General features: G+C 43.0%; 1 protein-coding gene across 3 annotated transcripts in view; it reads left to right on the plus strand.

Annotated features, from left to right (window-relative positions):
* The window catches only part of PLTP (phospholipid transfer protein), a 215,076-nt gene that overhangs the window by 61,448 nt on the left and 128,963 nt on the right, over nucleotides 1–24,665 (plus strand). For 2 of the 3 annotated variants that reach the window (XM_085619372.1, XM_085619374.1), the window contains exon 2: nucleotides 20,721–20,847. In XM_085619372.1, coding sequence (XP_085475498.1) covers nucleotides 20,742–20,847 — 106 coding nt within the window. In that variant the 5' untranslated portion in view covers nucleotides 20,721–20,741. Of the gene's footprint in view, nucleotides 1–6,172; nucleotides 6,301–20,720; nucleotides 20,848–24,665 lie in introns of those variants that run through there. The other variant, XM_085619373.1, reaches the window with a different exon arrangement.

Raw genomic sequence — 24,665 nt, forward strand, 5'->3', positions numbered from 1 at the left:
GCATCCCACAAAATCTGCACTATGTTGTATGCAGACAATGTAGTCATATTAGATTTAACGCCATTTGGTCTGCAAAGGAATCTGCAAGCACTCCATAAATACACAGAAGAAAATTATTTAATACCGAACATTACAAAAACAAAAATAGTTCCATTCTCAGGAAGGAAATCGTTTGTCAAATACAACTGGACTCTTGGGGGAAATCGCTGGAAGTGGTAAAGAAATATACATACCTAGGAAGAATTTTTTCACAATCTCTGCAAAATCTGCTTCATATACAGAACCTGAGCCGAAAAGTTGACGTCCACGTGGGGCCACTTTTACGATTATATGCCTCGACCGGCCAAAGGCACTTTTCCTCTCTCCTTCAAGTATATAGTGCTAAGATCCCACCAGTACTATCATATGATCTCGAATATATTCCATAAAGTCAATGGAAACATCTGGATCTGAAAGAAGGGAAAGTCCTCTGGAAATGAACTAAGATGTCACAAGCTGTACCTGTACATGCTCTTCACCTCGAACTCTCACTAGTTAGTTCTTATGCCAGAGGAATCACTAATATTATAAGATGGGCATATAACCTCATCTATGCGGAACAAGGAACCCTACGATCCCTATTGAAAATAGAGACATTTGAACAAGGATCACCAAAATATGTATTCTGTAGGAATGTCTCAATTGCTTTTAAAATATCAAATGTTAATACTGATTTGCTGCAATCTTGGACCCGCTCAGTTGAAGCTCTTTTTAAAACACCTAACACCAAGGTTAAGCTTTGAACTTGACATCCAGCATTGTTCCAAATTGCCACTGTATAAAACATATACTGAATCAATTGCTTATAAGAAAATACAGCAGTATATGTATTTTAACGTAAAGCACGGTGTAAGGCGATCGATTATATTACTCCGGCTCTGGAGACTTCCTCTAAAATAATTCACCTACAAATGGCTCACAAAAGAAAACGTCAGTAGTTCCTGCGATTTCTGTAATGGCGGGGAGCAAGACTTGGAACATATGTTATTTGCGTGTCCAAATTTGACAGTTGGAGAAGCTAGAAAAAGGTATATACAACCAATTCGAACTAAATGTAAAATCAATTTGGTTCAGAACCTGATCTCGCTTTGTAAGGTACCGCCTAATGAATTTGTATGTTACAATATGTTTCAATTTTTAAAATCTTTTTTAACTTTGTACTAGAACGATATTTTATCATTTTATAGGCAAATTTTAAAGGAAATTATGTATGTATTAAATATTTGTTGTTCTCAGCCGAGAACTAAATGAAATAAAATAAACTTGATACTCTGATACTGGACTGCAGTCACTACCCAGTTCTGGTTCTTGACAGAAGATTTCTCCCTGTGGAAAAATCTAAATTATGCACATGTATTCCTTCTTCAAGCACGAAAGGTTTTCTCTCACCCTGTGGGAAATTGAATATTTTTGGTTTCTTCTCCTACACTATGGTGATGCTGATGCAAGGCCCTCAAATCCTTGCACCATCCGCAGGTTGACTGCCACGTGAGACCACCACAGGGACAGTGAGTCATAATGACCATTAGTGAAGACACACCGATCTGGGTGTGAAAGTCACTCCAATATTTATTTACAAACTTCAAGTGCCAAGAATTGATCGAACATATTTAATTTTGATACATACGTACAAAGCAAATTTACTTGGGACAGTACAGTGCTTAATGTGAGCATGAATTGGCATAAAAACCACTAGCATTTTCAACATACCCCATACAGGAACAGTCATCCTGACCAACCGCGGCCAAGTTCTCAGTCAATGCCAGAAAGACAGCTTTGCCCACAGAACTAAACAGTTCATAAAGAAGGTTCCCTTCCCTTAATATTCACAACCAAAACTTTCAGCAATACGCTTTAGATAGCTAAATACATATTCTAAAATTAATTGACCATCCAACCTTTTTCAACAGCATGAGGTGTGTGGAAAATGAATCTAACTCCCTGGTAAGGAAGTGTAAGTTGGCTAGACCCCTGCCCATAAGGACAAAAGTATCCCTTCCCCCTCTGAGTTGCCAAATATCGAAGGCATGCATTCTGCTGGGATTCCTTAGAGCTCTTGTCTCTAAAACTGTTCAATAGGTTGCAAAGCAGTCTATAAGAAAGCCCCAAATGGAAGCTGCCAAAGCCTTTTACCGATCTATTGGCCTCGTCTGCCATATCTATGACAGGCCTGATCAATTTACAGCCTATATTCTAAACTACTGTCCTAGGTAGAAGGACTTTGTATCCCTACTGATTGAAATCAAGATAATAGACCAGTGGTTCTTAACCATTTGACTTATGTGTACCCCCTAGTGAATTAGTTTTGGAACCCAGGGGCAAGGCACAAGCAATGTCTATGATTTGGACCTCAAAAAAGTATATAAAACTACAGAAACAACTATATACCACACAAATTATGATTTTTGTAATTAAAAAAATGTGTACAAACATGAACATTTTTATGGTTAGAGCTTTTCAAAATGTGGTTTTATTTCTAAAACACAAAGTGATATGATAGAGTCAAACACGTGGCTATGTTTTTGCTCATAATGCAGGCAGTCTTTTTGTCAGTGCATACCGGTTCTTCAGTTGAGGTCATCAATTGTTCAGACTACTGTTTCCTGCACATGCTTTGCTCCCACAAATCAAGCGAAGCAAACCAACTTAATTTGTATTTTCCAGTTTCAAATCCTTCACATTTACAGAGGATTTTAAAATGTTCAATTTTCCATTTTGCTTTTTTATGTTTATATACTTTATTAATTTGCTAATATTTCTAGACAGATGTGAACTCCCAGATTAAGCGTGGCAGACCCACCAGGGGTCTGTGGACTACAGAATAAGAAATGCTGAAATAAATTATCAAGCCAAATTTAGAAAAGCAATGAAGACTTAACTCCTTAATAGTGCTTCATGCCTTCATCATGCCCACTTTAGTCAGAGAGATGTCTAGTGTAGAGAGAGTTTTAAAATCCATGTTAAAGGCTTACTCACTCACTCATCTTTTCCCTACTTCAGTCTCCTCTAGTTTTCTGAGATCTCCCATTGATGTTTCCCCATCGAATTCCTCATGTTCCAAGATTGAGACACACCCAGGGCTTCCAATGGGAGATTTAACTTTCAACCCTTCTGGGCATCTTCTGGCAGACTTCAGACTGTGACCACTTTCAAGACTTGAATGGATGGTACTGGCTCTCTTGAAGCGACACTTTGGGATATGTGTGTACTCCAGGACACTGGCACTGCGAATGAAAGAATGCCCCTGGCTGCTTCCCACTGATTTGATTTATTTATTGTATTCATGATCATGCAAGAATCCGCAGTATTTCTTTCAGAAACACCAGTATAGAAGTAAGGCCCTTGTTCGGACACTTATTTAAGACCGATTATAAATAGGCCGATAAATGTCGCATCTGATAAAACTCGGACACAAGTTGTTCGGAATTTATTGGAAGCTATAATTATTGCCTAGTACCTTTTGGGGAATAACTTGCTTATTTTAGTGCTCACTACACCAAACCTGCAGGTCCAGGTAAATAGCAGGCTTCTTTTCATGCTAAATTCCGAAGTTTGGCCTACTGAAATTTAACCAAGGGAGCGATCTTTATCACACCTTGATATGACCATGCGTCATCAACATCCCATCACTGCTAACTGCAACCCTGCACAAACAAGTATTTGCAGAGGTTTCACAAGTTAGCAGATCAAATGTAATCAGGCCCCTAGAGGTGGTGACCATGGTGAGGGAAGATCCGCAAAAGGAGAGCTTATGAAAAATGGTCAGAGGCTCATGGTAAGCAGGGCCATACTGGGAACCGTTAGCAGCCCTGGCAATTTTCTAGGACCAGCCCCTGCATGGCCCCGGGAGGCTGGAAATGTTTGCTTACTTTTTAGGTTACTGGTAGCCGATATTGCAGCACCCCTGCAAAACCCACCCCCAATAACAAAACCGGCCCCTAACCTTCCAGCCTTCTGGGGAAACGCCCGATGCCCGTTACGGCCAGTTCGGCACTGATGGTAAGGCAGGTAGAGAAGAAACTGCACACCATGGAAGAAAGTTAGAGAGCAAGCTATCTCCTCTCCTTGGAAAATGCTGCCTCAATGCAGATCACGTCCCTTTGAAATGTGTTGGACAGATACCAATATTAGATGGCTAGTTCTCCTCACCCAACATTAATGTAAAATGTTTCGTAGAACCACCATATAAGACGAATTTGAGACCAAAATCGAGGCTCCGGACATGGTGAGAATAGAGGTGGGTGAGCCAACAAATTAACAGGGATAGAAGAGTCAGAGCCGTGCCAAGAGTCGTCTTTGGCTTTAACAGCCTATGCATGATCCGAGCCCTGAAAATATTTGCCAGGTAAATCATGCTGCAAACATGTTAAAATATGGCAAGGGGTCCCAAAAATTCAATAAAAGCATATTTCTTTCAATTTGAAAGTGTTTCACCTTAGTACATCAGATTGCATCTCTACATTGAGAAGTATTTATTAAAAGTGATAGTTTTCAAATAGAAACTGAGAAACATTGCTGAACCTGCTGTGATGCTATGAGTGAACGAAGAGGCAAATGCAGTTTTTATGTGTACCCTATACAGGAAATTTATAGATTATTAAATCTAACACAGGCGAGTTTTTTTGTGCAGCACATATCCCAAACTCAAGTATTTGACGGTGCTCTGATGAAGAGTTTGCCTAGGATCACAGAATTTGATCAAGCAGGGAAGCCAGGTTTGATCCCAGATTTTCCAGTTTCAGGTAGCGGGGTGGGGGCAATTCAGCCACTGGAAGGGTATCTTTTTCTGACACCAAAGTTGAATGCCTTGGGGCAGATTTACGTTTCCTGGCGCATCCCTGCAAATCAGCAGGGATGCGCCAAGAAACGTGCGACACGCAATGCCATCGTTGCTCCACCACGGATGCGCCGCATTACAATGCGGCGCTCCATGGCGCAAGGATAGGCAGATGCGATCTGCCGGCGTAAGGTTGGCGCAGTGCTGGAGTTGTGTCACGGGCGCCACGCAACTCCAGCACTGTGCCAACCCAGCCTATCTTCCACATGGTGCGTCACACCTTACGCCTGCTTCAAGCAGGCGCAAGGTTTTGATGCAGCGAAGTCAGAAAAGTGACTGAGTGAAATCTTGTAGATTTCACTCAGGCACTTTTACGAGGCGTTCCTGCGTCGGAACGCCCACCCTGCGCCGGTACGCCCACATGAAACCGGACGCAGGTTTCATGTGGCGCAGGGCTTTACAACACCACGCAACTCCAGCACTGTGCCAACCCGGCCTATCTTCCACATGGTGCGTCACACCTCATGCCTGCTTCAAGCAGGCGCAAGGTTTTGATGCAGTGGGGTCGGAAAAGTGACTGAGTGAAATCTTGTACATTTCACTCAGGCACTTTTCCGAGGCGTTCCTGCGCCGGAACGCCCACCTGCAGGTTTCATGTGGCGCAGGGCTTTACAACGCATCTCCCTAGATGCGTCACATTATAAATCCCCCGCAGCATGGCGCTAGCTTTACGCCACCGCTGCGTCACAGAAGTGACGCAATGGCAGCGCAAAAGTGGCACACGGGGCTTGTAAATCTGCCCCTTTGTTCTTAATTCTTTGAAGTGGAGATTAGCATGTGGCTGGCAGAAAGACGTCCCACTTTATTTCTGGCATTTTCACACAGTTTAAACCTTGCCCACGGACATAAGAGCGCTTCACAGACGTGTTTTTTACAGGATGCAGAGCACAGGCTGGGATTTTAGCCTGGTTCTCCATGTTACATGCATGACATTTGTAGCCACCAGGCCGCACGGCCTCCCATGACAGCCCGGCTCCTTTTGGGCTCGAGGTTCCAAGTGGACCTCGAGCTCAGTCAGAGCCAAGATGTGGCTCGAGCTTACAGTGGCTCGCCCACCTCTAGGGTTAGAGAGGATCTTCAGAAAAGGGAAGAGGACAAAGAAAGGGTTTGAGTGGGAATTTGGAGAAGGTCAGAGGGTGAGATGGGCCGGTCAGAGAGAGAGGTCAGACGGGGTCAGAGCTGGAGGACAGAATGCGGGGACACCGAGCCAGGTCAATGCCAGAGGCCATTCACCCAATCCGGGATGTGTCAGGCGGCTGGAGGGTGGGGGTGACCGTGTGAGCGCTCCCCCTCTCCCTGCTGTGTCTGCACTCTCCACTTTGCTGTCGCCTTCAGTTTGTGAACCATGTGATTTTGCTGCAGTGGAGCAGAGAAGAGCCGCGGGAGCCGGGAGAGGACAGCGCCGCCTCCGCCTTCCACCCGCGGTGAGTACCCGGGTCCCCGCAGTCTCCGCGCAGCCGGCCCTCTCTGCACAGACCGCGCGGCTCTGTCTGCCTCAGACCGGTCGGTCTGAGACTGCGCTCCTCTTCCTCGGTTTCCTGCTCCCTCCCTGCCTCTCCTTCTCCACTGCCTTCTCGCTTGATTTCTGTACCCACCGCACGTCTAGGTTACAATGTCGTAATCTACCGCGCATCTTTCTGTCTCCCGCCCTCTCTTCTCCACCGGTGCGTTCTGTCGTTGCTAGAATGCTAGATGACCCCCGCCCCCAATTCCGTGCGGTCCTCTTGTCCTCTTTGGTGTTCAACCTCTTTCCTTCTCCGCGTACTCCCTGCTCACGCTTGTCTGTGGCCGCCTTTCTAGAGCCTCAAAAGCCACTTCATGCCCCCCCCCAACCCCTTCCAGTATTTTTCCTTCTCGCGCGCTCATCAGCACATCCATTCGCGTGTCACGACATGCAGTCATATTTTTAAAAGCACCCCTGGGTTTTAGTTTTTTTTGCCTAATATTGCTCCAATGTTTTTATGTGGAGCCTCTGGAAAATATTATGCTGCATCTGTTCTCTCCTAGAAGCAAACTTATGCAATATAAGCGCTCCAGTGCCCCGCGTAGGGGTGATAAGCGCTATATAAATGCTGCAATTTAACAGAAAACAATACAATAGGCATTACAAGTTTAAACGCTGGTTTCTAAGGTAGAATTCATATAACTGAAAAAATATTTACGACTATTAAAAAGAAACTTCGAAATAGAAAGCCGCAATATGCCCACTGCCTTGGCACCAAAGTTCACTTATTTTTAGTGAGATGGGTACACGTAGTCAAGCGAAATGCCATCATTTTCAGTGCAAAGAGAATGTGAGTTGGGCTTTGAATAGCTATAACCAGATGGCATACTTTAAACAGGCAGGGATAAAAAAAAAAAAGTTTAAAAACCGAAAAGAAAAAACATTGACAAATTAAACTTCTGGACCAGGCCCTCGAGTGTGCTCTTTGTGTGGATGTGCAAATGTGATTGGGCAAAACACTGTCACTCACAGTGCTAAAGTGTCAGTGACTGAAGTGGGCTGACCCACTGCCCCAGGCTTAATGCTCTAGTTCACAAAAGCAACATGCCAAAGATGGCTGCCACTGGCACACCAGCTAAAGCGTCTGTAGGACATGGTTACAAAAGAGAATGAGCAATGTACATCACACTCAGTGCTGGAACTGGAAAAAATACTACAGGAACCCATAAATTGATGGTCAAGGTGTGGCAGTGGAAAAGAGGGGGGGGGGGTGGAGTTACGATGGGCGGAGCTTGAAAAGCAGAGTCTCTGACAGTCAACTTATGTATATATTTTAAATAAAAATCAGCTGCAAAGAAATTGTCAATAAGGACACGTGGAAGCGGATCTGTTGTAAATTACTGAATTGGCCATTAAAAGGCTGCATTTGAAAATATCTTACAGGGTTAAGACACCTGCTGCACAGATCTCTGTGTACTCCGCAATTTTGAGGTGCTTATAGTAACGGTAAGATAACTCTGGTGGTTAATGCAATTCTGGTAGAGCGCTGTGTTTTGTCTAGTTATAATTTGGACACAAAGTAGCACAGAGGGTTTGTGCTGCTGCAACGAACAGATTACATATTTGCATTTTATGTAGATAGGTAAATGGGCTACTGCTTTCGACATGGAGATAATTTTGTTACTTCCAGTTCATAAATTGCAATCCTTCTAAGGTAGCACAGTATTAATCAATCAATCAATCAATCAATCAAATATTTTGTAAAGTGCACTACTTACCCACAAGGGTTTCAAGGCGCTGATAGTGGGGGGGGGGGGGGGGGGGGGGGGGGTGCCGTTGCTACTGGTCGAACAGCCAGGTCTTGAGTCGTCTCCTGAAAATTAGAAGGACTTCGGTTTGTCGTAGGTTGAGGGGGAGGGTGTTCCAGGTCTTGACGGCGCGGTAGGAGAAGGATCTGCCTCCGGCTGTGGTTCTACGGAACCTATGTATTACCCACATCATAGCGCTCCACACAAACTGTAAGTCATGGGTTTAGTTCCTTATTGTTTTTCTTCTCAATCTGTTGTTATTCTAAGATTGCAAAAAAGGGCACTTCTGGGAATTGATGTTCTGTTAGTACATACAACCCCAATCACTGTCTTACGTTGTATATCCTGACTTTGTGTTTCCCAGACGGTTTACTTTTAACCAATTATGTCTACAATTATGGTTGACTTGTGATTACTACACCCTAGAACCCTCATTGTCTTAAGTAACATTTCCAGTACATTCAGATACACACTTGTATGATTTATTGTGTCTCTGTGCATGATGTAAAGTGCTCTGACATCCTACACTGGGAACAGTAGAGCTATAAACTAAATGAAAAATAAATAAGTAGGTGCCATTTAACTAATCATAAGACTAATGACTGATATACACAGATACATCTTGCATTATTAAACTGCATGCACATCTCTTTCATAGGTGGGTTTAACAAAGTCAAAAACCTGCCTCCCCGTCATAGTTTGTCTAAAGTACTTGTGCATTTATACGCTGTGGGCCTTTGTTTCCTTCCACTGCATTGGCATCTAGGTATTAGGCTTCAGAAGGCTCCCAGACAGGATGATACATGAACAAGAGAAGGGCTGATGGCCCTTACAATCAGGCTTTTGTGTGCGGCTGGCAATAAAAATAAGAAAGCCGCCTCGCTGGCTGCAGGTTGCTGCTTCGAACCGAATGCAGGTAACACGCGGGTGCTACAGAATTATGTCCCGGTTTAGGACAATGACACCAGGACAAATTCATCCTATTAGCATAGGTTGGCTGGATCTCAGAAATAGGTGCTTGAAACGGGATCCGGCGCAATCCCTCTACTTCCCAGCGCTGATCACACATATATAATTTACTGCCCCTCTGTGAGGCACTTTAACGTAAAAACAAATCAGACCTTGAGAATAGATGCAAAATGTTTGGGATTTTTTGTAAACAAAAACTGCCCTCTTAAAGTAATTGCTGATTTGAGAAGAATGCAATGTTATAAGTTTGCGCGCAGAGTTAAAAAGCATGCTCTTGACAAAGAAGGAATATTCTTCAGACATTTTTTTGAATTTGGGTTAAAATATCTAGGACTTTTGTTTCTAATAGTGGACAATATACCAACTCCCAGTCCACGCCATCTGGGCAAAATTCTAACATATTTAGTTTCCTCAAAAATATATAAACAGGCAAAAGGTGATGAATTGAGTTGTGCATACCATTAGGAACACCATGAATTCTGGGTGCTTCAGTAACTTTGTACCTGTTTGAGCAAGAAATAATCATAATAATCGTAGTGGCCGTTTCCATATGTTGGAAATAGAGATATGGAGGCTTTGATATGCAGTGCTACTTATGTATGAGTATTCCAAATAGACAACATATATAATAGACATACAGTGGGCACTACATTATTAACTATAGGCAGAAGCACTGGATTTATGTAGCAGTGCTGGAGCAAATAATGCAGAAGGGTTGACTTTATTATCTGGCAGGAAATTACTAATTTCCAACATTATTCAGCACATTTAAAAGTAGTTTTATGCAGGAATACTGTATGTGGAAAGGTTTCATCTTGTTAGTACCAGTTTTACCAGTGGCGGCCCATACAGGTAAGGGGTGGGAATGGTGGAAGTGACAAACGCCGAATAGTGAAAATGAAATAAATAAATAAAACCACTTACCGTGCGCTCGCCGACTCGGCGATGACTCAGCAATGCGGCGAGTGCAAGGTATGTGGTTTTATTTATTTATTTCATTTTCACTAATCAGTCGTTTGTCACCTCCAACTCCCGCCCCCCTCATCCCTGGCCCCGCCGCCCTACCGCATTTACCTGCACGGGCCGCCACTGAGTTTTACATCTGAATACACCAGTCAGCAATTAAAAGGTTTTTGAGTGGAAGGGATGCTCAGGTCCTTGCAGGGTATTGTGATTTATGCACTTCACAAAAGTATTTGTACTCCCAATTCTTACGTTTTCTCCATCTACTAATAACATTACCATTGGAGGAAATCTCTTGACACCTATTTTATGCTAGTGGGCATTCACCAGAAGAGAGCAGTCCACACTAGGGGGTGCTGAACATGCTGTAACGAAAAAAGGTGCAAGGGATCTACCCCTGGGCGTTACACTACATGCACATTTCTTTTACACTACATGCACATTTCTTTTAAAAGAATGTGTTTGTATCCCTTTAAGAAAGGAACACAATTATTTTGTTGACATCGCGCATTATTTTATTTTTTTGTTGTTTAAATATCTTTATTGGTATTTTTCCTTTTTTTGAATTGTGTAACAAATTGACATTTGCAAAAATAGCACATCTACACATACTATTGACATCTGCACATTATGCAGTAGAATGTTCATTATGTGGTTTGCCAGGTAAATTTATCGTTATGCAGAAAATTCCATGGATGCTGCATATAAGTAATCATACTAAAGAGAGCAAGAATTTGGAAGGTCAATGAAAGCAGAGTATTCAGACACCTAGAAGAGAAACGTCTCTAACGAGAAAGCAAAGACTGAATGGACATTGACACTCCACTTCCTTTCTGCTCCTCACATTTGATTTTCTTTGCAGAGTGGCTAAAGTGTATGTTGACAAGCAGCCAGTATCATCATATTTTCACCTCTGTGACATCAGCCCTCCATTCACCAGACTTTTCTTCCCGCTGTCCATTCCACCATCCATATATGCTAGTATTTATATTGTCTGCGATGACGTGTGCTTGTATTGTGCCTTTTGTGACTCTATGAGTGTCTGTATTTGAGTATTTGGTGGTTGTATGTCTGGTTTTTTTTTTTTTATTGAGCAGAGCAGAGCAACGTCATAGCATCCATATACAGAATACAATTTATGATGACAAGATGTGATAAATACAAAAATACAATAATTGAAACCTCTAAAAAGTGTTATATAGCCTTCCCAACTAAGTTCCTTCCTTTATGTTACTAAAAGTGATAATCAGAGATCTCATCCATATTAAGGAAGTGACATAATATACTAAACAGCAAACAATAAAGTGCTATAGGGAAAGATATAAAATCCGTAATTCGTGAGCAGCAATTGTATATAGAAAAGTGCTAGTGCTTCTCAAGTATAGTCATTTGGAGACAAAAAAGTGCGAGTGCGTCCATTTATAAAATATAGGATAGCCTTCCCAAGCAAGTTCCTTCATTCCTTCCCTTATATTACCAAAAAAAAAAAAAAAAAAAAAAAAAAATTAATGAAAAAATCTCGACCATGTTTGGGAGGGAACTCACTATACCAAACAACAGCAGTAAAGTGCTATAGGAAAAGACGTGATATCTATCATTGTAGCAGCAATTGCATAAAGGAAAGTGCTAGTGCTTTTCAAGTATAGATTATTAAAAAGGTGCTAGTGCAGCAATCTACAGGGACTGCTATACTTTATAACAAAATAAAATTCAATTTCCTAAGCTCTGCCCCTGAAAAAAAAAAAAAAAAAAAAAAAAAAACCACAGAAATATGAATAGATTCGATTGAGGAAGTGCAAAAATCGCAAAGACAAACATTTGATTGTAGAAACTGCTACAATTATTACCAACATGACCCAAACATTATTCAGTTTCCTTTATCTTTTTCCAGATCACTAAAATACTTCCAGTTTTTCTCAAATTTCTTAATGGCACCCACCCGGCTTGCATATGTTCTTTCAAAATTACAGGTTCTTCTCATTTTCATCCACCATTTCAAGTGAGGGGGAGCATCGGTGGACTTCCAATTCTGTAGAATTAAGGAACGGGCAACCATGCAAGAAATAAATATAAAGGTCTCCTCAGCCCTACTAGTTATCGTTCTATTTTTAACGATGCCGAACAAAGCCAATTCGGCCTCTGGCTGAATACTTATCCCGATTGCCCTTCCAAGATCCACAAAAATTGCATTCCAAAATACTTCTAATTTCGGGCAAGAGAAGAAACTATGGTGCCAGCCACCCTGACCATTAGCAAGACATCTAAAACACTTATTTTCGACTTCCGGGTATCTTTTCCCCAAGGCCTCCGGTGTCAAATAGGCTAACCAACGTGATAGAAAGGCCATCCTTTTAAAGTTAGCCGCTCTTAATGCTTTATTGCCTAAACGACAGATCGTCTCCCAGTCCTTACATTGAAGACTGCATTGTGTCATGTGGTCTATTTTTCTTAGGTGGCTTTCAACTAATGGCGTTTGATTCTGTTGAAGTAGCAGCCTATACCAATTCCCTATACCCATTATTTTGGCCCCGTATAGGGCTACCGCTAGTTCGGATGGAGAATTAATAATGCCATGTATTTTCCTTATAAAATATACAATCTGTATATATTCGAAAAAAATAGGTCTATTCGGGCTGTTAGCTCTAGACATCACCTCTTGCCACGAAATCATTCGATTGTGGATGAAAAAGTGTCTTAATTCTTTTAGCCCACACTTTTCCCATTTAATTAAATGATTTTTATTCAATTGGAGCCCGAGATCTAAACATTCCCTCAGACTCAAGAATTGCATGCCGGAGGAGTCTATTTTTTTTTAAAAACACTGAAGTCTAAAATAATATTCCCTTAAGGTCTTATATCGGGTTTTTTGGGATATTTGGAAGTTTTTAGGAACACTTGTAAGTTGGAGCTATTTTCCTGTAGCATTTTATCCAAAAAGAAGCTATCTCGCTTGGATGTCGATCCCATCAGTCCCGCCACTATATCTAAAAAGGCGGCCTCATAATATGTTTTCACAACTGGTAGGGCTAGACCGCCCTGTGAGGTAGATAATTGTACTATTGGCAATTTGACCCTAGAAATTTTTTTCCCCCATACGAAACTTCTGAACATTGTCTCTATTTCTTTAAAAAAGGAGAACTCGATTTTTATAGGGATATTGCTAAATAAAAATATAAGCAACGGAAGTATTGACATTTTGATAAGAGATACCCTACCCACAATTGAGAGTGGTAATAAAAGCCACTGGTCAAAAAGCTTCTTGATTTTATCTTTCATCCTGATGTAATTTAATTCATAGAGCTGGTGGTAATAAGAGTTAATATAAATTCCTAAATACCTAATCGGATCTTTATTGGCTGCTTGTGTTCTTAAGTCTGATGGAAGATAATTAAGATCAGTATTTAAAGCTAGTATTTCCGTTTTATTGGAATTTATTTTATAACCACCAATTAGTTCAAATTCTCTAAATTCTGTTAACACACTCTCGATATTTTCTTTATCGGGCCTCAGATATAAAATAATGATGTCGGCAAATAATTTGATTTTGGGCATTCGGAAAACCGGAGATCGAATAGCCGTATTATTTCTAATCTTAATTGCTAAGGGTTCAATGAAAAAGATAAATAGCAACGGTGAAAGAGGGCATCCCTGCCTGGTCCCTCTATTAATTTTTATCGAGCCGGCTGTTTTCATGTTGATAAAAATCTGGGCCGAGGCGTCTTCATAAATGTTACGTAACATATTAACAATCTGGGCTGGAAATCCAAATTGTCTTAGGGTAAAAAACAGGGTGCTCCAATTGACTAAGTCGAAAGCTTTTTCCGCGTCGACCATGACGATACATGCCTGAGTCAAGTTGGTATTAAAATAGTCTAAAGCTTGAATTAAGAATTCGGTGTTGGCTGCCATGGATCTACCGGCTATAAATCCGGTCTGGTCACTACTAATCACCTCTTGAGCCGCAAATGTAAAACGTTTGGCCCATATTTTCATTAAAATTTTAAAGTCTGAATGTAAAAGACTTATGGGCCGGTAGGAATTAATATTTTCGGGATTTTTGTCTTTCTTCACGAATGACACAATTGTCGCCTCCTTAAAAGTTGCCGGTATGCGACCTCCCTCTTTAATGTTACTAAATAGTTGTTTCAGAGGGGTCAGCAATTCTTTTAAGAATAGTTTATAAAATTCGATGGGAAATCCATCTGGCCCACATGCTTTTCCCCCGGCGGTTTCTTTTACAGAGGTGGATATTTCTGCTGTTTCGATCTCTGATTCTAGTTGGGAAACCCGACTCTCAGAAAGTTTAGGAATTGCGACTTTGGAAAAATAATTAAAAATCATATTGTCGCCTGTTGAATATTCCGTTGAGTAAATACTACGGTAGTGTTTAACAAAGATCTGTGAGATCCTTTCCCTGTCGACTTCATCTCCCCCGGTCTGAGGGTCTTGTATCTTGAAAATGAATGCTGACTCCTGTTTTTTCCTTGTTGCATTTGCTAGCAATTTACCTATTAACTGATTTTCTTCATAGACCTTTTGCTGGTACATTTTGGAACTACAGATCTCTTCTAAAATGAAAAAATCCCGCAAGATGGTTTTTGCCTGTTCGAATTCGTTGGGACGTTTCCGATCCCGAAGAATATGTTCTTTCTCGACTGTAGCCTGAAGTTGAGCTATTTTGAGGGATCTTGCTTTGGCCTGGGCTGCCATAAAGGCAATAATCTGACCGCGGGCAGCAGCTTTAAACCCACCCCAGACCGAAAACACATCAGCCGTGTTGGAATTTAAGTTAAAAAATTCCAAAATCCATTCCCTGAAATCCTTTACCCAGTCCTGGTTTTGGAGGAGAGTACGGTCGAGCTGCCACCTCGGCCGCTCCCCTTTCCCACCATCTATTACAATCGTAAGTTCGATTCTGGCGTGGTCAGAAAAAGGATTGCACCCGCTATCGATTTTTAAAATTGGAAGAGATCTTGATATAAGATAAAAATCGATTCGAGATGCAGTGGCAAAGCGGTATGAATAACAAGTGAATTTTGTGTCTTCCGGATTCCTAATTAGCCAAGGATCTACCAGCTGATATTCTTTTTTGAGGGCCTCCACCACTCTTAAAGTATTTGGTTTTAATTGTTTTTTATTTTTATTTGATGTATCTTTCCTCAAGTTTTGTATAAAATTAAAATCACCTCCGAGTATGTTCTGTCCTGGGATTCCCCTCAAAGACTCATGGATTTTGATCAGACTTTCAGTCTCGTCAGTAACAGGACCGTAGTAATTAACAAGATTGAAAAATTTTCCCTGTAATTTAACCATTACCCATATCCATCTCCCCTGTGTGTCTCTCTGAACTTGTAGAATTTCCCAGGGTATTTTTCTAGAAAGATAAATTGCAACTCCCCTCTGAGCCAAACCAGCTGATGCGAAGAAAGCGTGGGAGAAAAATCTGGGTAAAAAAAGTTTTGGAGAATTTGATTTTAGGTGAGTCTCTTGAAAATATACTATTTGGGGGTCAAATGAAATTAACCATTTTATGAGAGCGCCATATTTTTGCTTATTTAACATTCCATTGGCGTTGACTGATAAGATTTTGCAATTGCTAAAATTCATTTAGATTTCTCGTTACAGATAAACTTGAATTTCTAATCATATAATTCCTATGTCGTTTACTCCTGCTCCTTTTCTTTTTTGCTCCGATTCCCCCCCTCCCTTCCTCCCCTTAGAATGTGGATACCCCAACCACGCCAACCACATTTCACCCTTCCCTCCTTTGTTCATGGGTGTCATGGTATTACACCCGGGTGACCCTTCTACCCCTGTGACCCCCCCACCAGAACCTCAATACCAAAAAAAAAAAAAAAAACCGAAAAAGAAAAAAAGGAGAACAAACAAGAAAACAGAATTAAGCAGAGCCATCATGCCGCTCTTTTAACCCTCTCTTCTTGGCACCCCCTGCCTATTTCAACCTCTTCCCTTCTTTCCTTTATAGCGAAATGTGCTTCTTCAAATTATTAACCCTGCGAGATCTCCTTCAATAACGCCTGCGCCTCCTCCAGATCTGAAAAAATAAAAATGTTTGCCCTTTACTAGCACTCTAAGTTTGGATTGCTGAGCTATTGAGGCTTGGGCTCCATGAGATTTAAATAACTGGAGGAGTTTTACAAATTCCTTCCTTCCTCGTGCTGCTAAAGCAGTCATGTCTGCAAATATACGACATTTTGAGGTTGCGTTGATAGAAAACTGTCTCTGCTGAATAGCTTTCATCAAAATTTTCTCCTTGATTCGATAATCAGCAAAATTTAGCAGGATTGTTCGCGGCATAGTAGAGTTCGGAAAAGGATATGCAGGGACCCGATGAGCCCTGGTGATTGTGAGGTCCCCTTCAAATTCAGGAAGCACAGTCTGCTTAATGAATGTATTGACCCATTGTAGCGTCTGTGCATTTTCAATGCCTTCCGGAACCCCCACTATTCTTAGATTTGATCTTCGTGAATGGCCCTCAATGTCCTCCAGTCTATTTTCCAAGTGTTTCCTCTTTTTTGTCGCTTCCTTCACCTCACACAAGACCGTACTGACTTGGTCCTCCAGCACTGAGATCCGAGCCTCAGCTTCCTGGAGTTTGACAGGGAATCCAGACATTACCTCCTCGATCTTCCCCAGACGTGCATGTAAAGCCGCAATTTCCAGTTTCTGGGTTCTTTTAATTTCGCGAACTTCATCTAATATTAAATTTAGCATGTCCCTGACATCCAATTGATGGGTACTGGTTGTATCGATAGACTGATCCGTCTGATCGGGATAGCTCTGCCTTTCAGCTGTAGTAATGGTTGTCCCCCCGGTTATAGCTTCTTGCGGGGAGTTAGGCAGGGTTGCATTCTGTAATACTGACTCCTGCTCTAGAAGATCAGCTACTGCCGGTAAGATATTAGATTCATGATTTTGATAGCTAGCCTGGCTATGATCTCCATCCTTTGTGCCTTCTGGGATAACTCGATGGACAGTATCCTTATTGATTCGAGTTTTTTCTGCGTTCGGGGAGCCTAGGGCAGCTGGGAGAGGTACTGGTTCAACTGGCCCAGTTTTAGATAGATCTAGAGTTGACTCTATCAAGGGCGATGGAGGGATAATTTTTTTGAAAAACAGTGGAAACTGTTTGGCCCCACTCGAGTTAGCCCTTGGGCTATCTGGAATCACATTATCTGCATCGATCCCTGTCACCTCGGTTTCCGGGGATATGACAGGGGATTGTTCTTCTTCAGAGCTTTCCAAAGTGCTGTCAAGCCCTTGAGTGTTAATATTAATTTCTCGGATTCCCTTGGTGGCTAGTCGTGTACTTTCTTTAGCCAAGGCTCGCCGAGTTTTGGTTTTAGACCGTGCTGCTGTGTCGAGTTTTATGGCCGTGCCTCCTTGTTTCAGTGGTTTGCCCATATCTTAAGCTCCCCTCTTTTATCTTTGTGGTTAATTACCTCAGAACTTCTCAGTCCACAGTTCTTCTTTAACCTTTTCCCCTCCCTTTCAGAAAAAGAAGAAAAAAGATTCCTCTGCTGCTCTTCCCCCTTTATTCCTTTTTCCCTCCTTCTCCTCCTCCTTCTCTAGGCGCTGGACTCCTCCATGCCGGGCCGTTACGTTCTTTCCTCCTTCTCTGAACACCAATCGCCGCTATCCTCCCAGACCAAAGCGCCAGCGGCAACAAAGGCAGTGACATTTCCGTCCACCCCACCTTCTGGAAACCCTCAAAGCAGGTGTTCACATTAATTTGAATTAAATCTAGAACGGTCTCACCCCCAGTACACCCACGTTACTTCAGTATGGCATAGCGTCGAGGGGAGGCTTTTTTCAGGTAATACGGGGTGGGGAAAGTCAAGACGGGGATAAACTTGCACAGTGTCCTTCCCCTTGCACGATTCGCAGGAAAGAGTGAGCACGGTGCCTCCCTGGCTTGTTCACCCGCTTACCGAGACACCGGATACTGGATTCCTGTTCGCCTCCGCGGCGAAAATGCGGAAGCTGAAACACCTGAGAGGCTCGATGTCTACGGCATCTCCGAGTCAGTCTCATAATTCAGTCAACCGCATGCTGGCTCGCTCACTGGACCCCTCTGCACCGCACCGTTCCATTCTTTCCTCCTTCCGACCCTCGGCAACCTCGGCACAGGCACAGGCAGCAGGCAAGGCGGCGGGATGTTTACGACTTCTCCTCCTCTCTTCCTCCTCGTTAGGAGCAACAGCGCGAACAGCAGAAACGCAGCAGAAACGCGGACAGCAGAAATGCCGATTCCACCATTCCGGTGGGCGGGTCGACGGAGCAGCGGTCACCTGGCTACACAGAGGCGTGGCCCTCCATCCAGCCGCTCCTCAGCGGGCGTCTATTTCTTGTATGTCTGTTTGAATGTGCATTAGTACCTGCAAGTGTAGGACTCCCAGAACTGCTGTTAGTTTGTGTGAAAGGGTGCTTGTTTGTCTATTGCCCTCAGTAGTTGGTGCCTTGTTCTCCTTTTTTTCTGTCAGTATATATCCATGGAGCAGTACCATACCAGCCAACTCACACGGTGCCAATGTGTGACCCTCGATATTGGCTCCCATCACATGGTCTCCCGGTGAAGAGCAGATATCACACCGTGGTAGGTAAAACAAGCTGAAAACTACTGTACATAGAGGTTTTCCAGCTCGTTTTCTGGGACTTTGAACTGCCGACAAGTATTAAGGAGTGTGAAAACACCCCAGGACATCGGCACCAGCCTTAGCAAGCCTTTTTGTTTTTGGGAGAGGGGGTTGGCGTCGGGGTGGGGTTCGAAAGTGCCTCATAGGTACTTCTCGGCACGAGGCCCTGCCCCTTTTAAGGCCACGCCCCTCCTCACACGGTGATATTGTTGTGCAAGTTGGCAAGTTTGCAGTACATATAGGTTTGCTGGTGTGCGTGTGGGCCTAAACTCCAGCATGTATATAATCTCCAGTAACCCTTTGTGCATCTATCAGTCCATCCATTTATTCCTATATATGTTATTTGTGATTGTATTTTTAGGTCTCGCCTGGCGTTAGCAGCGCACAGCGCTGCCCTCGCCATGCGAGGTCTTTTTGTGATCGATTAAACATCTGCTCGCGTACGGAGGGACAAAAAATGCACACGCATGTGGACAGCGCAAGGGCTTTTTGTAAATGATTTAACATGTGCACGCCTACGGAGGGACAAAAAATGCATGTGCATGTGGACAGCCCACTGCCATCTTTGTTTACCTCAGCTGAGAACAAAGCATGGGCTCTCGCTTGTCATGCGCAAGCTCTCTCTTGGCATGCGCGCGCACCATTTGCGGGAGGCTGCTCAATCAGACTGATTCCTGCCTTTGTCACGAGGTGCACATCTGTACTTCTTTCACGGTCCCGCGGAGGAGAGGTCGTCCAATTATTTATTAAATATGACTGCCCACGGGTTGCGCAGGGTGAAGCTGAGCGTACTCGGCTCGAGTGGAGCCCACACGTGTGTTACCAGGCTCCATGAAGGGTGCTACACCACCGCAAGTGCTGACACGCAATGTGGGGGGGTGCATCAGTGGAAAAGCAAGGGGAGCGGTCCGCGCCAGGGGGCAGCATTTTTCGTGGCGGCAGTCTCCTCCTCTCTTACCTGCCATCGCGGGGCGGCAATCGGCACAGAATCTCGCCATCCTTCCCAACCCCCCGCCCCAACCCCCCTCGCTCTTTAACGGAGCCGCCTCGGGCGGGAAACGCAGGGACCGCCACGGGCGGTCATAGGCCTCGCTAAGCGCATGCTGACAGTGTGAAGTCAGGAGACTAAGTAAGCACTGCAGGAGGCCGGGGGAGTAACAGGCGCTATATGGGATTCTGCCTTTCAGGGGTAAAGTAAGGGAGAAGAAAGCTCATTAATCACAGATCAAATTCGCGTGCCCATCTCTCACGCTGCAAGACCAAATAGCCCCTCTGCGGACACTCGTGCACGACACCAAAACGCTAGAATCATAACAAAAATACAGCACTCCGACAGCCATTGTGCAGTGTGCTACCTGTCCGTTAATGTGCTTCGGTGCCCTACAATGTGCTAAGAAGCGCTTTACAATGTATATGTGCATACATATATACAGATACATGTAGATAAATGTATATATATATATATATATATATATATATATCCAACAAACGAATTCGCTTTCAACTCAAGCCGCTTAGTGATGGCGGGCCGTGACGGGTTAGCGAAACCCAAAATATATACATATGTACATCCATGTATAAATATATACCTATATATATCCATTTTTATATGTGTATATATATATACACACATATATACACATACATATAGAAACATATATATACATCTGCATATCTATATAAATGCATACATACATATGCATATATATATGCATACATATGCATATTATGTGCATACAAGTTTAAAAAACAATAATAAAAGCAAAGCTGAAAAGCAACCCAATTCACAAACAAAAATGCTTTAACTTAAACAAAGGCGAGACCTGTTGCATTTTTAATGCTTGTTGTTATCTGTGTGTGTTGTAGCCTGCATGTGTATTGCTGCACATGCCTGGCTGTATGCATAGATTTCCACACTGCCTTTTGATTTGTGGTCATGCCATCCAGTAGAAGTGATCTCCCCAAGTAGACTTACATTTCTGACCCTTTGTGTTTTCTTACAGCGATTCTGAAGAACAGTGACCATGGAACGATTACTCCGCCTGCTGCTCCTCCCATGCTTGCTTACTGTGGCATCTGCTGTCCCACCTGGTTGCAAAATCAGGGTAACATCAAAGGGTTTGGACTTAGGTAAGCTGTAATGCAAATTGGAGACAAAGGAACTATATTTCAATACACCAACAAGATGTGTTAAAAATATTTTTTATTAGTATGTCAAACATGATTCAATGAATGAATGAAAAGTATTTGTTATAACGCGACAGCTATTCAAAATGATGGTCCTGGCGCTGACAGAAGACTTGTCGCAGGGATCTAGATACGCAGTTACGTTTTAGAAACCCACGTTTTCAACTGTTTCTTGAAAATTGAAAGTTCTGAGATGGCTCTCAGTGTAGCAGGGAGTCTGTTCCATGCCTGTGCACCCAGAAAACCAAACGACCTGCCTCCCATCCGGGCCAGCTGTACTTTGGGGGTACAGGCAAGGTCCGAGGAAGAAGATCTTAAAGATCGAGCAGGAGTGTAGTGGTTTACTCGTTTGCCATGATAGCTTGCTCCCTTTCCATGAAGGGCCTTGAAAAACACAACAAGGGCTTTGAATCTGATCCTTTCTTTCAATTACAGCCAATGGAGAGAATTAAGAAGGGGGGACATACGAGACCTTGGTTTGGGTCTAAGGATAGCCCTAGCCACTGAGTTTTTTACTACTTGCAGGCGCTGGATAATGTAGCTGGGAAGGCCCAGATACAGGATATTAGGGTAGTCCAGTCTTGACGTCACCAGGGTCTGGACCACAATCTTCCTAGTATCTATTGTCATAAGTGGAAGAATTTTTTTTAACATACGCAAAATACCAAAACAGGTGCCAACCAGAGTTTGAACCTGGGTCTTTGTGGAAAGGGCGATATCCAGAAAAACACCTAAGTTTCTCACGGATGTTTGCTCTATGTGGGGCGGTGATAACTCTTATAGCCACAATACATTCTAATTGCAAACTGCCGGTTGGCCAAAGAAGGCGATCTCGGATTTATCAATCCTATGGGGATACGTAACTTAGGGCCTGATTTATATGTAGTTGGGCAGCCTGACATTCCGCCATGGGGGTGGAGTAAATAATTTGATCTTCATGGTGGAGAGGCTGCCCACCTAATTTATAAATGACCGCCGAGCAGGCGGTCATTTATAAAAGCATTAGCAGGAAGCACCGTGAAAGCGGTTCCTGTCAGTGCATTTTTAGGTTGAGCCTGGACAGACATGCGCTTCTCTGCGAGGCATGCTGTATTCAAGTGTGGTCTTGAAGCTCCGCCCACTCTTCGCCCATATTTTTCATTGGTTTGTGTCATTGTTCTTTGGAAACTGTGGCTTTTCATTGGTGAATAGGATTAGTATCCCCTCCTTAGTACCACCTTGTCTCATTTTGTAACCTCCCATGAGGACTCCCCCTTTTACATGTGTTGTTGCTCAGTGGGCTTTAATTACGGCCTCCGAGCACTATTTTATTTAATGGTTTTAACATGCCTGCAGTTGCAAGCAGGACACACTCTCTCACAATGCTTTATTATTATTTATTTTTACTAGCATGCCACGCCACGCGGATAGTGGCGGCCGGGCCTTTGCTTTCTTTGCTGCACCAAACGGGGCTGCATGTTTTTTTTTTTACTATTTATTAAATTATTTTTCTTTTAAATTGCCCCAATCCGCACTCACACTTTAATGGCAGCCACGCCCCTTACCATAAACGAGCCAAGTCTAAGGAAATGAGCGTGGCCACCATTAAAGTGAATACGCGGCATGAGGCGCTTTAAAAAAAAAAAAGCGTTTGTTTGTCAACTTGACAAACAAATGCTTTTTTTTGTAAAAGCGCCTCACACCGCGCTATCACTTTAATGGCAGTCATGCCCCTTTCTTTAGACACAGCTCGTCTAAAGAAAGGGGCGCGGACGACATTAGAGTTAAAGCACCGCATGGAGTTTTAACAAACAATCATTTGCAATGCAATAGGTGTCGCATTTATGAAACACGTAAATGCAAGACCTGTTGCATTGCAAATGCTTGTTTACAGTTTGCTACAGGGCTGCGTCTGAAGAATGCAGCCCTAGAGCAAACAATATATTTTTTTTCTTTAAAAAAAAGAAAATCCCAGAACTGGATTTTCTTTTTGAAAAGAAAATAAGTAATGCTCCCCTCGCCATGGGAGGCTTCTCCCTTGGCGGCAGGAGCAATAAAAACATTTTATTGAGGTGTGGCTCACTGGTTAGAGGCGGCAGACCCGTAAGCAGAGAATCGGCCAGGGACCAGGGTTCAATTCCCGACGCGGCAGGGTCGTGGACCAGGGTCAAAACAGACTCGATAATTCTCGCCTCGGTACCTACTCTAACCAGGAACACACTCGGCAACTCTGGGCATTAAGCTTGCCTCATCTCTACAACGGCCCCCCACAGACGCCGGGGATGCCTGGTTTCACCTTGGAGATACCCAGAAAAGGGACCATCTCACAGGGATAGCCAGGACGGGTTCCCCAGCGGTCTACAGCGCCGGGACGCCCCGTTGCTGGGGCAGCTGTGCGCTTTACAAGTCTACAACCTTTACATTTACATTTACTGTTGCTTACCACCAGGTTTTACCTGGCAGTAACAAACCGTAAACAAGCATTAGAAATGCAATAGGTCTCGATTTTTTTTTGAATTTGAGCTATTGGCATCAGTTCTTAATTTGAGCCGGAAGTTTCTGGTGCTCAATTGTCAGCACCACACATATGAGTCGGCCACATGGTGGTGCTGCTCATCTAATTTAGAGAGGAGCAGAACAATATTTGTTTATGAATACAACATACAAAAATAAATACTAATACCTGCCTCTCCAGCCAGTTCTTTAGATTTGGGGACCTAGAATAATCGTAACTGCCGAATTTGCAGGTGAGAGAGACAGTAAATAATTGTTTGGTACCGTCATTGGCAGGGATGTCAGGGGCAATGGGTGGTAAAAGCTGCAGTGGCCTCCTGGTCAGTGCCCGGGCACTTCTTATTTGACAAATTAAGCACTGAATAGTGTTGTCAATGGCAATGTCTTTTACCCTCAGGAAATGTGGTTTGAGTGGAATTATGTGGGTTGGATTGAAATTGTTAGTTGTATAATTGTGTGGCGTAGAATTGTGTGGTTTGGAGTGTTATTTTTTGCATGTAAACCAAAACCAGTTGCAAAATCAATCAGAAGAAATCAGCAGTTTTCAAAAAGAATGTGCTAAGTTTAATATTTTTTACACAAATAAACAAACACAGCAGTCCTTAAACACACGTAATGTGTTCTACCTTTGTTCTTTTTTTTGTTATACCCTATCCACTGTGAGGAGTGGAGTAAGGCTCTTTAACTCAAATGACTTGTGTAAAGACACTGGTGGCACCATTTGGATGCATTAGGTGATTTGCTCAGAATCACACAGTTTAATGAAACATAGAAGTGAGGATTCAAGACTAATTCCTTGGGTTTCATAGCCAAGCAGCCACAAGGATTCTTCTCCTCTGGCAGTGTACAGCTTGCTCCCGCCCTCCCTTCCGGAGCCGTGCACTTGCACATCCTTCAGGAGGCCCTGAACTAGGAGCGCTTTTATACACAGTGCTTGGCTGGGAACTGCTGGCAGGAAGTGTTCCCTTGGCAAGGGACGGAATGTGGAAGGACAGAAGCCTAGTAGTGTCAAAGTCAAGGTCAAACGTTTATTATGATTTAGAACTCAAAGAGGTCCATATAAAATACAAGAAAGATAAAAAAAAAAATCATGCAGTATGAAATATACAAAATGATAAATTACAAGAGGAAACCAATAAGCGTACAACTATACTCGACTTCAGAAAAAAAGGTCCCATGAATTGAAATAGCAGAAATGCTCTATCAAATCAATTAAACAGTATAATTCAACACTATGCAAGCCTAATAAATGCAACAAATAACTGTGC

Source organism: Triturus cristatus, chromosome 7 (genome assembly GCF_964204655.1).
Source record: "Triturus cristatus chromosome 7, aTriCri1.1, whole genome shotgun sequence".
NCBI lineage: Eukaryota > Metazoa > Chordata > Amphibia > Caudata > Salamandridae > Triturus > Triturus cristatus.